Source organism: Phasianus colchicus, chromosome 5, assembly GCF_987193195.1.
Source record: "Phasianus colchicus chromosome 5, bPhaCol1.hap1.1, whole genome shotgun sequence".
Classification (NCBI taxonomy): Eukaryota; Metazoa; Chordata; class Aves; order Galliformes; family Phasianidae; genus Phasianus; species Phasianus colchicus.
In genome coordinates this window covers 25,632,585-25,648,276 of record NC_143440.1, presented here as the reverse complement: position 1 = coordinate 25,648,276, position 15,692 = coordinate 25,632,585, and the positions used below count along the sequence as shown (strand labels likewise).

At 43.1% G+C, this 15,692-nt stretch overlaps 2 protein-coding genes across 3 annotated transcripts in view; one reads left to right on the top strand and one right to left on the bottom strand.

The window, feature by feature from the left end:
- The window catches only part of RTF1 (RTF1 homolog, Paf1/RNA polymerase II complex component), a 28,532-nt gene extending 20,493 nt beyond the window's left edge, over positions 1–8,039 (bottom strand). The window contains exons 1-2 of the mRNA XM_031593522.2: positions 7,833–8,039; positions 5,283–5,393 (exon numbers count right to left, since the gene is read on the bottom strand). Of these exons, the coding sequence (XP_031449382.1) occupies positions 5,283–5,393; positions 7,833–8,021 (300 nt within the window). The 5' untranslated portion in view covers positions 8,022–8,039. The remainder of the gene's footprint in view (positions 1–5,282; positions 5,394–7,832) is intronic.
- Positions 8,040–8,045: 6 nt separating this feature from the next.
- Positions 8,046–15,116, top strand: NDUFAF1 (NADH:ubiquinone oxidoreductase complex assembly factor 1). Of its 2 annotated transcripts, none has more exons than XM_031593520.2 (5): positions 8,046–8,409; positions 8,856–9,479; positions 11,264–11,449; positions 13,037–13,111; positions 14,655–15,116. In XM_031593520.2, the coding sequence occupies exons 2-5, from the start codon at positions 8,970–8,972 to the stop codon at positions 14,793–14,795; spliced, it is 912 nt and encodes a 303-aa protein (XP_031449380.1). In that variant the 5' UTR covers positions 8,046–8,409; positions 8,856–8,969; the 3' UTR covers positions 14,796–15,116. The 2 variants fall into 2 exon arrangements, with proteins under 2 accessions (XP_031449380.1, XP_089997107.1); XM_090140981.1 differs by lacking the exon at positions 8,046–8,409 and adding an exon at positions 8,419–8,565.
- The last annotated feature ends 576 nt before the right edge of the window (positions 15,117–15,692 follow it).

Genomic DNA, 15,692 nt, shown 5'->3' with positions numbered 1-15,692 from the left:
TTTTTTAGTAATATTGAACAATAGAACTTTATGGTTCAGTCACAGGAAGTAGACAAAATACTTCAATTTTCCCTCCTGCTTCAAAGGTTCCCAGCGCTAATCGCTTACATATTTCCCCAAGAAGCCCACGTGAAGATACAGTATCAAGGATGGACTGCCAACACAAAGTGTCCTTAAAGTCAGCCAGATTTAGAAGTCAACTTCTAAAAAAGCAACCAAACAAAATGATTGAAGAAAATCATTTATAGTCCAGGAAACCTGGACCATATTTCGAACAGCGAGATGAAGAACTCAAGAGGAGAAAAAAAGTGAGCTCTGACTGTACAGAATGAAGTAGAATTCTTACCAGTGCTACTCAAATAGCCATTATCCTATTCACACAGTACCCAAACATATTAACCATTCAGTTCTTCTTTCTGCAATTAGGTATTCTTCCTGGTTTTTTTACATCAAATCAGGCAGAGTAGAACTAAGTTTACCGGCCCATCCTTGCCATATCCTCCCCCTTCTGAACAAGTCTTTTTCTGTTTTTTTTTTTTTAAAAAACAAAGGGCAAACTACAAGTCACAACTTCAAAGCAGACCAGGACCCTTACCAATGTGTTCTTTTTCTAACCTGGATGAACTTACATGCCATGACAATGCAATATCTTCAGTGCTCAAGTAGCAGGACTGCTTCAAAAGTACTGCTGCCTGTTTTATGATGCTGCCCACACCATCAGAGGCAGACCTTGGAAGTATGGCAGTATGGATGAGAGCACAGTGAGGCGGTCAGTGGTGTGCTTCAGCAGTGCCAACAGTGCTCACCTCCACTGGTGCAGATTTTTACCAGTGTGGCAGGCACGCTCATGGGCATGGCTGTATGACACTTTGTAAGATGGGCTGGAATCAATCGTTCACCTCCATTAACACCACTGACAAGAAAAGGCAGTCTTCCATGCAAGACAAACTGCAGTTTCAGACTGAAGACAACAGCAGGCAGCGTGGACATTAATACATGGCAGGATTTATAGTCTTTAGGGTTTTTCAAGATGACAGTGATCTCTACCACCACCCTTACAACTAAACAATGAACAAAAATCCCTTGTTACTACTTCTGTCTTTCAGAGTCTGCACCCATCATTCAGAGAGCCTCAAACACCTACACAGTGACTACTGTCTAGCAATTAGAAAACTTAAAGGGGTCATTCCAGGCCAAGAGGAGACTAGAAGTATAAAAACCAAAACGGAAAGGGGAAGAGCAGGCAAAGGAAAGACTTTCTAAAGTCATGGAAGAGGCTTTTTTCAGGAACTAGCTGAATGAAGGCCAAAATCCACCTGTCCTCCCCTATTGTCTGAATCTCACTCAGATCAGCTCATAAAAAAAGTAACTAAGAAAAACAAATACATTAGTAAGTTTAATTTCAGTGTAAGCTGCAAATTAACATTTGCTCTGGAGTTATTTTTAGAAGTCACTGTACTGAAAAACACTGAGACCTGCAGAGAGACAACATGGAGATGGCAGATACCAGATGTTCTTAGGAAGCGCTGTACTCCACAACTCGGAGTTCTTGCAGACTCTCATGCTCTGAAATCTGTATCCCTGTAGGTTATTCCCATGCTAGCCTGCAATTTAAAGTTACTTGCCAACTAAACTTTGTATCTGCTTTGTTCCCAGCTGGTTCTCATCACTTCTTTCTTTGTGCATGTCAGCCTCCAACATTATTAGCCTGCACAACTCAGGTTGACATTTGCACATCTGCCGTGTGTGCTTTCATGCTAACAACAGCCACCTTTATCTTCCTTAAGGATAGCTCTACTATTCTGTGTTAACAGCTGAAGCAAATTGTCTCCACAGAAACCCAAATTAGAAAGCATACAGCTACGTAGAGGCAAATCAAAACCCACTGTTTAAAATCCTTTAAGTTTGAAGAAGTATGGCAAAGGCCCCAGAGGAGCAGAGAATATGTTCAGTCTAACAGGCATAGTCAAGCAGCATTATGAAACAAAAGCACACAGGGAAGACATTTAACACAGAAATCTCTACAAACCCACACGATAACCCCAAAACTGAAGGGACACATGCAGTTTTCTGCTTATCTGTGGTTTACCAAAGCTCTTGAACTTCAAACACAGTAAGGAGATTTAAACTTTCAAGCCCCAGCGTGCTATTCAGAATTGACTTACTGTCTGCATGAATTCTGCTTTAACTTTTCCTCTCTTCCACAGCCCTTTGCATGGCTGAAGATTTTTCTCCTCCTACCAAATCTGCCTATGAAGGCCAAAAACCAAATCCTCAGTGAATTCCAGTCTGGTAACAAACATTCATGACCTAACTTTCCACACCCTGAAGTATCTTCTATTATCACCCTACAGCTGTTAAAAGGCACAAGCAAACCTTTCAATGCATTAGAATGAGTGTAAATGGGTGCCATCTTATACAAGCATTGCTATCACACCCTTCAGGAGCATGGCTGCTTTTTGTCTAAACTAAACTGATGTTAGTGAAGCTGTTCCAGAAGTCATCCAAGCACAGCAGAGAGAATTATCCATGAGTGACAACACTAGAATAAAAAGAAGAGCAAAAAACTAGAGTGAACCTACCACAACACCATCTATACAACATCTTCAATCCGCAACGAGGACAATATGTACTTCTAATGCAGCAGCCCCAAAAGCAAATGACTAGTAGCAAACATACAACAGGTTAATAACAGTCTGGGTCGGTGAGCTTGTGAATGGTCATGGCCACGTGTTGCTCCACAGATACAGAAACTCCCTTATACCTGTGTCCAGCTTACTGCATCTCTATGAGAAGGTGGTGGTACTTGCTAGCACAAAGCTTTGTGGGCCTTGCTGTTCATCTGTAGCCTAAACAGTAGTTCAGTCAACTCAGCCATGTATATTTGGCAGACCCACCAGAATACGATTCAGTGCATCTCTCCTACTTCATCATTTATAGCTCACCCTCAGGCTCTTGGCTAGGTAATCTGATTAAGACAACACAGGTCCTTAAGAAATTATAGAACCCAGTATTTGCACACAATGAACATCCAATGTGGCTGAGAGTTTTCACAGAAGTGTGCTCTCACTGAAACATACAATACATAGGTGATAAAGATCTCATAAAATCACTTGTATGATTTGTACAAGCTCTTATCCCTTAATTGCAAAAATGCATTATCTTTCTCTGCCCTATGTTCCCCAAATTTCCTTCCCTGTGGAAAAGTTGAATGGGGCATTAAGCCTCCAAAGCAGAGATTGAGGCACCTTTCTTGTATATATGCAATATACCAACTATCCCAGAACATTTAGGGCTAGCCAAGTACCACAAAGGATGTAGGCTTAAGCACATTTACCCACAGCAACAATTTCCATGTGCTGCCTCAAAGTCCTCATCTTCCAGGAAGTCAAGCAAAATGGTTTCAGCTTTTAAGACCCCTCCTCCTAACCCCCAAGCCTGAGCAAAGCCAGAGGAACCACAAGAGCACTAAGCAAGACCAAGGTTGTTCAAGCAGGAACATTAAGTAGTGAAGTCCAAGGATGCACACAACAGAGTGACTGGCTAAAGCAGAACCGTCGTAACCTGGCCTGTCTCACCCTGCTACAAGAAACAGTTCAGAATGCATATTTCAGGCACAAGAATAGAAGCATGTCCTAATTACCTCTTCTCTAAACCTTTTCCTCCTGCTGCATGGAAGTCAGAAGAACAGTACTGGGAAGAAACGTTATGTAGATTCAAAAGTTCCAGTTGCACGAGGCACAAGAGAGTTACTACTGAATCTATAAGGTCTGTGCGTATGAAAAAAGACAGACTTGACTTCAAAAACATTTGTTTTCCTAGCACTGCTAGGAATGCACTGCTGTACTCCACATTTAATGGAAAGGTAGAGCTTACATGTAGTTACACTAAAAAAAAAAATTGAATAATAGTATTTATTCTATGAGTTTTCAGAGATAAACATGGGGGAGAAGACTTTATAATCAAGGTGCTCTGCAAACCTGTTTACATTTCCAGATGAACTGAATTGCCCAGCAGCATAGGATAAATATTGCTGTGTGCCATGAGTTCAGAACACTCAAAGCAACAGGTTGAGTGGCAGCTCAGTAAGATGGCTAATATCTAGTCCACTCACAATTTTCTCATTCCTTATTTGATAGTAACAACAATAGCAACCAATTTGCTAGTTTTTTTGTTTTGTTTTTTTAATAAATGCTTGAAACAGAGTCCCAAACATACTTATTAAAAAAAAAAAGTCCAACAAGAATCTACACCACTAAACATGTTAGAGTGTGTACACTCTTAACATGTACTGGAATAACTTCCAGAATCCCAAATGCTAAACAGTTAATAGTTCATCATTGGTTGATCCTGCAAGCTGTCACAGTGAATAATCCTTCCCATACTATTGAGAGGGTGGGGGGAAAGCAGAACAGTTCCTTCCTTCATTTTTAAGAACAGATGTAATAAGAGACCTGCCACAGTACAGAAAGCTTGCAGACATTTTTAACCCTTCAAGAAAATGTTCTTATTTAAATAACTAAATGACCCATTTGTCATATCCTCTGTTTTGATAAATCAATTTCAATTCTCACTTGCATATGAAAGCAGAGACTTTTCCTCAGCTCTAGAATGTAGCTCCAGATAATAAAAAGACATGTAGCACACCTGTCTATACCACTGCTATACAAGAATTTGTCAAAACCCTAAACCAAAGTAATTCTAAACTCTTATCTGCCTCCCTTTCTTCAGAAAGGCCAACAAAGCCAGACCCTGCTGCACATTCAAATGATCAAAATATTTCACTGTAGAGCTACTAGAGAATCAAAGCAGCAAAATATAACAGTTCTGCTGTGAAACAGTCCTACCTGCTTTAGCCCTCCTTCTCTCTGAGGAAACTTTCTCCCAAAGCTGAACACCTCTCCCCCTTGAATTCAGAGTCCAGCTTCTGCTATTTCATTATCACATCAGACACAAAAATTACACAGCAAAAACACTAGATTTAAGGAGACACATCAGAAACAATCATACCACACAAACATGGGATTAAAACAGGCAGTCAACTTTACCACATTCACATTATTTTGTGTACAGTTACTCTAAACTCATTACTTACAAAAAAGATAAGACTTTCTGAGTACACATCCTCTGGGCTAAATGGTTCTCTACCAGTTCCACTGACGGCCTATCCCACTCTACAGTATAAGAAAGCTAAATACAACCATGTGACAAATACTTTCACTGCATAGGTAGAGTCAGACAAACAACCCATCAGAGGTTCACTGCTAACATGACAAACTCACCTCATCATCGCTGTCCGATGTCTCAGAGTCCGAAGATGCTGTAGGTTTGCTCGCCGGTGGCTCCTTTTCCTCAGAGTCACTGCGTTTCCGTTTGGCCAATGACAAGAGCTCCTGGTGAGAAAAAACACACACTGGTTTTTAAAAAGCCGTAATTAGTTCTACCTATCCAGGTCAGTGCACGCATACCTTCCCTGCGATATTTGAGTGGAACGGGGTTAGCTCTGGGAAACAAAGTCTACTCAGGTTTCATAAACATGCATATACTGAGAGTTTTTATACAGCTGAATGTTACAAAAGGATTTTTGAAAGCCCTAAGTAGTAAATATCATCACCATCACTTTTCTGATATAAACAAGATCAAATCCATTACCTTTGGATCTGTGATATTTAGATCAGATAAAAACTTAGAAAACCCTAATTATATTGCATAGCGTTAACCCCGAAAGCCAAATGCCACTAGAGAGTCTAGTGCAATCAATGCTGGAGCAGTTCATCTTGCTTCCCTTTTACTTTTAAAGACATTTGCAACACCATACACGTTATGAAGGAGATATATCACAGCTGATGCTTCTTAGTGAGGCTGTTCAACTCTGTTTCACTATCCCTAGGTGCCATGGAATGCACTAAAAGCAGCGGACACGCACTGAGCAGGCACCAAGCTCAAACTTGTGAAGAAACCCCAAAAGCCACATAAGTAATCACAAAGAAGTAACGGCTCACAGGTAAACTCACAGTTTACTGTGAGTAAACTCTGCTCACAGACTGTTCAGGTGACAGAAGCAGTAATTCAAAACAATTATTTCTGAAGCTGCAGTACTGTCTTTGTAGTCCATGACAAATAATTTATTATTAAAGCATTGCTCTGGGGCTGATGAATCGTAGCGGTGAGTAAAAATAAAGCCACACCAACTTCTGCAGGCTTGAAAAGACAATACTGGCTGGGCTTGAATTAGTTTCACAACTGGAAGATTATCTCCACAGCAAACAGATTAGAGTTTAGGACCTCAAATGAGAACATAAACATTGCTGAAACTGACAGCCTATACTTTTATCAACAAAGTTGGCAATAACACTTCACAAACCATTTTCTGAAGACAACATCCAACACCAACAGAATGTATTTACACAATAAGCAGCTCTCTTTAGGAAGCACCTGGTGTTTTCTACAATCATTTTCTAACAACTGTTGCTAAGTAGTACTTACTTCAACACAGATTACCTTCCATCATGATATCCTGGAGTTAACATTTACTACTACCTTTACTCCAAGCAGTTTGCCTCTTTTCTTTCTAGCCTTACTCTTTCCATTTTCTGTGTAAGCACACGAGAAAGGCTCCTACTCCTTTGATTCAATCAGCTCCGCTCCCTAGTGAAAGCTGTCAAGTATTTAACCAACGGGCCTCGCTCAGCATACACTCATCCTTGAAATCTCACCTCAGGAACAGCCCCGCTGCACAGTTTCCACCCTTGCACTTGCATGTCCCTGCTGCGCACAGCTTCCCAGGGGACGAAGCAAAGGCAGACAGCTTTGGTGTCACCACCAACCAGCACTGAAGTAGAGCTGTAGATGCACGCTCCTAGCAAGTAGCAGAACCGTGCAGCTGTTGCTCCACCATCGCTGTGCTCGCCTTACCTATGCTAGGGTTAGACCAACTCCTGTTTTCAGGTTCTGAAGTGACTATAGAATTAATACAGCAGGGTGAGAAGCTGACAGCTTTAGAGGGCGGCAAGATCAGTACTATCAGGGCAGGCTCTGCTATGGAATGTTTGTCTAAAGGGGCGTAGAAATTGCAGCTCCGGTCTGCAAAAGCATTTCTGAGCATTTGAGGCTGGTATTATTTATTTATTTGCAACACAGCAAAAGCCCCTCTGTTAAAAACTCAAAGGTCCAGCACACAACTTGAACAGAGCGTGAGCTCCAGCACGTGAAACCAACCCAACTTCTTCACAGAAGGGTGACCACAGAAGACGCGCCGCACTTCGTCTTTATTTACCACCTGTCAACACGTGCCGCCCCGAGAGCTGAAGCGCTGAGAAGGCCCGTCCAGAGAGGCGCACATCCCCTCCCGCAGCCCCGCGATTCCCACAGCGCGATGCCCCACACCGCACCCCCAGCCCCAGGAGGTGCCCGCCGGCAGGGCACGCGGTCCGAGCAGCCCCCACCAGCACAGCCGGGCCGGCAGGGCCGGGGAGGGAGCACCCCTTCGCAGCCCCCGGGATCGGCCGCCCCGGACCGGCGGTTCGGCCGGGCACGCCGCTCCCGGCGGGGCGGGCGGCACAGCGCGGCTCCCCGCGCCCTCAGCCCCCCTGGCGCTGCCTGCCGCCGGGCCCCCCGCCCGCGCCTCGGGAGCCCGAGGGCCGAACCCACGCGCGTCCCCGCGGCCCCGCAGCCGCCGGCACGGCCGGGCCGAAGCGGCGCCGCGAAGTCTCTCCGCGGAGCCCCCGCGGGGGCCGCATCCCGGCCGGGCCGAGGGGGGAGGGACGGAGGGAGGGATGGCGGCTCCCAGCCCCGCGCGGGCCGGAGGGCCCAGGCCGGGCCTCCCCGCGCACCTGGTCCAGGTTCTCCTCGCTGCCGCTGTCCTCGGTGTCGGAGTCGATGAGGACGCGGCCTTTCCGCTTCTTCACCATGGCGGAGGCGGCTTCCCCGCGTCCCTCTCCGCCGGCGGCGGCGCGGCGCTCCGAGCGGCCCGGCCTGCCCCGCGCCGCCCGCCCGACCGGGACACAAAGGGCACCGCGCATGCGCACCGCGCCGGGGCGGGAAGGAGGGCGGGGCCGCCGCCGCCGCCCGTGAGGGGAGAGGGGCGCCTCGGCGGGCTCCGCGCCTTCCCCTCCTCGGAGGTCGGGGCTCCGCGCCGGGTCGCTCCCGCGGCCGCCTCTCGCGTGCAGTCAGCGCGCCGCGCCTCCCCGTCCCCCGCGAGTCAGCCGTCTGCCCCGCGCCGTCCCTCATTAAACGCCGAGACGCGGGGAGGGCTGCTTCTCGGTCCCTCCGCGCCGTGCGGGCGCTCGGCCGCGCCGTGGGTCAGGGCGGGCGCTCGGCCGCCGCCACCGGCGGAACCCCGCGGCGCGGAGCGCGTTCCACGCCGGGCCCGGAAGCGCTGAGGAGCCGCCGTAACGGCGGGCGGCCGAGGTGAGCGGAGCGGCGGGAGCGGGGCTGTGGGCGAAACCGCGCGTTGTTGCGGCACGGCCCGTCCGTGCGGCCTGGGTCGGAGAGGAGCGCGGCCTTGATAAGTGTCCTCTCCGAGGCGCTGCTCCTCGCCTTGTTCCGGCTGCTTGTTGCTCGACGGTACCTAAACGTGCATGGGGTGAAAGGGATGAACAGGAATAGACTTTTTTCTACTCCGTGCTTTTGTTTAATTTGACTCTTCAGTGTTTTCGTGAGTGTTTCACATCGTGGGGTGGGAACATACTGGGAGAAATACCGAAACAAACTAGAGGGCCGAGGAAGTGTAATACTTGGCGTTGTTATTCCTTTTTTCCTAATGGCTTGGATTTCTAATTAATGTTCCTTCTAAAAAAAAATACGTGCCCAGTGCTTGTAAAACTTTAATTTTTCTTTTCTCTTTTTCATTGAAGGTGGAGATTAACTGCAGTAACAATACAAGATACCTCCAGATACTAATTCGGCTGTTAAATTAATTTCAACCCATAAATTGCCTTGCTGGAAGCAAATCCTGTGTCTTTACCAGCATGGCTGTAGCTGTTACATTGCTGAACAGCGCGTGCTTACGTGGTAGATGCTGCAGACACAAAGTTTTGCAACCTTTGCTTGGAACTCTCTGTGTTGCTTCTGTGTCAAAATGTTACAGCAGTTACAGGAGGCCAGGGTCACAGCCTGAGGTAACACCGTCTTGGAGAAACATTGATTTCAGCTTTAAGAAGGGCATTAATGCCTTAAAGACTCAGCTAAGCTTGCTGAAGCAGGAGACCAGGGATCACCTAATAGGACCTGATGGCCATTCATTCAGTCAGTACATGCTGGAACAGACAAAGGTGATGTGGGTGTTTCGGAGCCAGGAAGATCTAAATAAATGGGTTATTTCCTCCGATGTAGAGATCGGAGGGAAAAGTGAAGTTTACCTAAAATTGGGTAGGAACAACCAGGGTGCTATGCTGTATGGAATACTCAATACTGAAGTACCTCGCGATGGGGAGACGAAATACAGCGGATATTGTAGTATGAGAGCCAAACCAGCAGTGGTAAGTACAGCATCTGTTATTTGAGTGTTTTTCTGTAATTCCAGTGATGACAAGTGGACTGTTGTTTACTGCAGTTGTAACTGATCACCTTCAGGATTATTAAATGCTCTGTTTGTATAGATGTCATTGCTGTTGTATCCGTTGACCTGGAAGGAGCTTAAAAGTCTTACTTGGCTTTTTTCCTTTCTTAGAAAATAACACATTTGGTCACTTGCTGGTGTGACATCACTCATTAAGACAGTCCTGTTTACAGCCTCCTCACAAATGAGGGATTTGTAGTGAGCTTTTAGTTCTGAAGTTGGTATGATTAAAATTAGATGAGTCTCTGAATTTTGAAGTTCATTGCATGTGTCATAAGGACAAATATGCTGGGCTTTAACTGGGTCTATTTATCAAACTTAGTTTAGGCGAGTTTGTCATTATTTCACTCACAGGAAAATAATGTTTTGAGACATTTTTCTAAAAGTCTACTCCTACTTTGTATCAAAGCAAGATAAATGTTTGATAATTCTGAATTGAACAAAATATAAGCATATGGCTCCTATTGTACTGCTTCTTTCATTCCTTTTTATTTAAACATCCTTAAAAAGAAAAATAACACTTTGACTCAGCATATTACTAAAAACCTTTTTTAGTCTGTTCCATTGTTTATGATTTAGCACGAGTAAGTGGCTAAAAGTCTTCTGAACTGTAAACCTGGAGAGCAGAGAATGTAAGCAAGGAAAATCAACAGGCAAACGATAGGCAGAACACCATGGATTGGTGTGAACACCATGGATTGGTGACACCAGACAGGAGAGTCGGGCAGGAAGTTGAATCTCATTGGAGTTAAATTCCTCTGGCCTTGTGTGAATGTGACTCAAACTTTCTTCTACTAATTTTGAAGTAGCAAAGTGTCTGTCAGTCCATCTTTGCAATACAATTTGAGATCAAAAGATGAAAGCATGAATACAAAGGCTCTTACTTAAGTAAAAAGGGTCAAAATTGGCAAATCATAAAATAGCCATAGTCTTTGCATTAATGGGTTAATTGTCTACTGATTGTGAGCTTATGAAAGGAAGGCTAATAGGTAACTGTAGTAATGCTGTCAAGTTAAGGAGAAACCTCTGGATTTTTGGTGCAAATTTTGGTTGGTTTGAGCAATTCTGGCCAAGAATATCTGATGACACCATCCTGCTCCAGCGACCTCAGTAACATTCTGCAGAGGTTACAGGATCTGTCAGAGTGCAAATCACAACTCTGAGACTTGGAAGATCTTTGGAAAATACATTTGAGGATCGAATGTGCTTGTAACTCGGATCATTGTGCACAGTCAAAAACTGTTGGAAAATGTGTAAGCGCTTTTAGCGCTCACGTCAGTCTTCAATAAAAAAAGTAAGTTACCACAGGGGATAAATTATCCCACATTTCTTGTAACCTCTTCTGAGTAATCTAGTACTAACCACAGAATATTAAACTTAATAGCAGACCAGGCCTGTAGTTACAGAATTTGTGCTCTTGCCTAGGAGGGGATTTAGTCTTAGGATATAAATCTGATAATTACAAGATTTATAACTAATGCACAGATCTTCAGAGTGGTGATAGTACGTTTTTTGGGCTCTCAAACGGTGCTGAAGGAAATTCATTGAGATGAGAGACAGGTCTGATGAAAAAGGACCCCATTTTTACTGTATCACAGTAGATATTGTTTGCAGTGAGAATAAGGGCAGTGATTCAAGCTCTTCATAATGGAGATTTTCTTTTAAGTATGAAAGAGGAATAATTCTATTTATTAATATTTGTAGGGATCTTTTGCTAGGAAGAAGTATTATGACTGGTCAAACTTCAACAGTCTGTATTTACGTGTCCGTGGCGATGGCAGACCTTGGATGGTAAATATTTATACAGACCCTTACTTCTCCCATCAAAAGGATGACCTGTACAACTACTTCATGTTCACCCGAGGAGGACCGTACTGGGAGGAAATAAAGGTAAACGAATGAGTCTTTCAGTAAATCTGAAAATAACTCTTCTAAATACATGCTGTTCCAGACATTTCTGAAGCAAAGACTGTTTAAGGACCCTAGCTTTGTGGAATGAAAATTCTTTCAGCAATCATCATTTTTTTTGCCCTTGAAATGCTTAGCCCATTCAGCAGTGTTAACCTGTTTCTGTGGTGTATCCCAAGCCAAAGGACATGTTTGTATAGGAAAGTCCCAGAGTTATAATTTACTGGACTGTGGGAGCATAAACTGTGAAAATTAAATAGCATAGTAACACTAATTTATATTAATATATTAATATCTTGATATCTATTAGTATTTTAAATAATCTACCATGTGTTTTCCTAAGTGTCTGTTGTTTGCTGTTACAGGAGGCAAACCATTGTACTGGGCTGATGCTATACATATGTAATGTATATTATACTATATCCTGTACTATAGTATGGGAATATATGTACTATAATACATGCATTATGACAAATGTATGTATATATTCAAATGTAATTAACTTATTTAAAAAAACAAACAAACAGACAAACAATACATTCTACTCCTATCTGAAATTGGCCTCCTGAGCTGAGGGCTCATTAGTACAGATTAACAAAAAAAGAGCCACCAAAACCAGAATATCTTGGTTGTCACACCTCTGTGTGGGGCTGTACTGGGGCTCAGGTGTACCTGCCATTCTGTACCTATGGATGTCTGGATGCTGTGGGTTATCTTTTTTTAATTGGAAAACAGAACAAGCAGCCAGGCAGGGTGCATACTTAGCATATAGAGCGTGCACTGAATAGATGCAGCTACTGGAGCTTTGCAGGCAGTGCCAGGAACTTTCTATGCAATAACCATTTTATCTGTAATAATAAATGGACTTAAGTTGATGTAAGATTTGTACCCTGCAATGTGGTTTGCCAAACTTGGAGTCAGTTGGAGCCTCAGAGGTATGTGGGTTGTTAGTTACAGCTTTGAATCTGACATGCAGTAACGTTGGCAAGAAGTGGGAGTTTCAGCTCTTTTCTGAGGACACTGAAGTGTGTCACTGCTGGCCTGCGTGTGTTCCTCGCCCACACCAACCAGTTCTCTTTTCCTGTCTCTTGTCACAGCCCTCCTTTCTTGTTCTGAGTTCAATTCATTGTTACATTTTTGTGAACTGTTTTGCTAGAACGCTGATGCCTTTGAATGAAATTTGCAGATTGAATGTAGATGAGCTGTCGGTGGGCTTATAATGCCTCCTAGAGCTTTCATTAATTTGTTTAAGCTGACATTGTTGGAAGGAGATATTCTAGATGTGAATGGCTGTCTTCCATGCTTCAGCCTCTCCTGTGTGCTGGCTGGCTAGAATCCAGCTTAACAGCTGGAAACAGCTGCCATAGGGCAATGTGGTGCTGGAGCTGGCAGCTCGTGGCTAATGAGTGACCTGCTTCTTTTTGCTGACTCTTTGGACCCTGGAGTGCTGGTACCAGATTTGGTGTTATTTCATTTTCTAAAGCAGTTGGTTTTTTGTTTATTAGTTTTTGTTTGTTTTTTTTTTCTCCTTGGGACTAAAGTCTATTTTTCTTTTGTTTCTGCTGTCAGATTCCGTTCTCCAAATTCTTTCTGTCCAGTCGAGGAAGAGTACAGGATGACCAACATCCTATCTGGTTAGACAAGGCAAGTTTTCTATAAGCTTAATCTGCCAGAAACATACTTTGAGATTGTATTGTCACTGTATAGGTAATTGAGAAATCCTTGGGATATTCAGTGGTTTTAAATTTAAAATTCAGTAAGAGTCTCTACTTGTTTTAAAGTACTTATTCCTGTGTGCATACCTTTGCATGCAAATTATCCTATTTTGTGATTTCAGTGTCAATTGACTTCAAAGTAGCTCCAAAGATATTTTTAAGAGATTTAAATAACTTGTCTGTTTAAAAAATAAATAGTTTTTTTTAAAGGAATGATCAAAGTGACTGAGAAGTCTGAAATGCAATTTGGCACAGTACTGCCAAAAATAATAAAAGCAAGCATGTATCACAGGCAATGTATCTAGGGATTAAGAAGGGATAAATTCTTCAGAATACAGAGTTTAGATGACTCATGCAGTCACCTGTAACAGAAAGCTTTAAAACTTCTGTAGCCTCCACAAGCCAAGAGGCTGACTGCAGAGCTCACTTCTGGAGAAGATAAAGCAATTGAAACCTTACAATTAATCAGAGGAGCATTACACTACTCTATCACCTTGGCTTTACTCTATTAGTTATTTAGCATGCATGTGCAACTTATGTTTATTCTCAATTCTCAGCAAATTCTCAGCATGCAGTTATTCAACTTGAATCTGACACATTCCTGATGTACAGCAGTCCTTAAAGTCATGGGTATGGATCAGACCTGCACTTGCAGCACAGATTAGGGACACCAAGAGCTTTGTAGGTGTTCAGCTACTTATCACCCAACTTGGTTTGAGAACTAGTAACACTGGAGTCTCTGAAAGGTTTGTGATGGACAAGAGCAGAAGGCTTTCAAGGAATATGCTACAGGCTAATGCCTGAGCCCCAGGGATTTGTATGGAGTTTATTACAATTAGAATGAAGCTACTATTTAATAAATTAGTGTAGTAATGGAGAATGAATGAGGGATATTCTTTTGAAAATTGCTATTGAAAGTGGAAAACTGTGGCTAAATAAGTCAGTGTATGATACAAAATTCAGTAACAGTTTTGTGTTTTTCAAAATGTTTGCTTTGGGGGCACTTGCACGTTGCACCAGACCTCTGTCTTGGAATGGAAGTTCCTTCCATCCTTAATTATGTTCTATTCATGTTTCCCGCTCACATTAGAACTGTTAAAAAAAAAAAGTGTGACAGAAGTATGCTAATTCATCTTATTGTGACTTCATATGATATCATCATATATCATATACCTCATATCATGACAATATCCAGACCTCAAAGGATGAAAATCCTAGTATTGCACTAGGCTCAGGCCATTCTCAATAATGTTTCAACTTAATGGTAGAGAAGCAACTGTGAATCCCATTGGAGTCTGTATTAAAAAATATGGTAATAAAGTATTCATGGCTTTGGAGATACTGGTGCATTTTGAGCAGATACCCCTTTTTTACGCTGAACTGTTGTGAACTATTTGTAGGATGTGGAAGTGGTAGGTACTGGTTGTAATGTTATTTTATGATGTATTCTAACGTATGCATTTCCTTATTAGATCAGTACCCTTGGATTCACACTGGGAGATAAAGTAGATGGTCCCTTCCAGCTGGAGATTGATTTTATCGGCCTGCTAAACGATAGAGCTCACACAGAAGAATTTGCCTATGAAACATATGAAAGGAATCCTAGAATCTAAGTTGGTCTTGTGTCCTTTGGAACATTCATCAGCTGCTTACTTAATTTTTAAGCATTTTATAAAGTGAGAACATCCTTCAAGTTGTTATAATTATGTAAACATTAAGTGGATGAAGTGTTGACTCAGTAATCTGACTAGACTGATGCTGTTGGCATTGTCAAGCTGCCAGCAACAGGCTGAGAGCTTGTACCTTCAGGAGCTGGAATACAGCCTGATGGGAGCTGCTGTACATCCTTACTGTGTATTAACTGCTGTCTGGGTACATTTTAACTTTTGTCCTGATCTTTAGGGAAATAAAAGTATTTTGTTAGTGTGGTGTTAGCTTTTTGTACTCAGTTTGATTTTCTAATGCACTATTTATAGGGCTTGAACTCGATAGGTTGTAACTGGAGAAGTTATGGGGTGAATTAATACAGTGATAATATTGCTTAAGAGTGTCACAGGACTTGAATAGGATTTGAAATATGTCAAACTTGAACTTCTGGCACCTGTAAGGAACTAAAAGAAAAACCTGCTGTTGCCAAGAGCTGTTTGTAGCACTGAAGTGGATTTAGCTCTTGAGTTATGGGTGATAAGAGCTACAAAGCAATAAGATTAAGCTGTTAAACAGAAGTAAGGCTTGAGGAGGAGCTGTGGGAGACCTGTCACTGTCAATTCCCTAGAGATGTACCTCAGCTTTATTAACACTGCTACCCACAGCCTATGGCCCAGGAAGAGCAGGTGATGCTTTTCTGATGTATTGTTAGTAACTGTGTTGCAGAAGGAGGCACAGTGTCAAGAGGTGAGGCAAATGCTCAGTTCCCAACCCCTTTTTTTTGTCATTCTCAGTAATTTAAGAAACACTTCAGAGAACAATTACTGAATGGTTTCATTTCAGATGTCACAGTCTAGTCAAAG

Excerpts from the sequence above, each read along its gene's own strand:
- NDUFAF1 (XM_031593520.2), top strand. The coding sequence starts at position 8,970 with ATGGCTGTAGCTGTTACATTGCTGAACAGCGCGTGCTTACGTGGTAGA. Across the intron at positions 11,450-13,036 it reads CGTACTGGGAGGAAATAAAG|ATTCCGTTCTCCAAATTCTT; the intron begins GTAAACGAATGA and ends TTCTGCTGTCAG. Across the intron at positions 13,112-14,654 it reads ATCCTATCTGGTTAGACAAG|ATCAGTACCCTTGGATTCAC; the intron begins GCAAGTTTTCTA and ends TTTCCTTATTAG.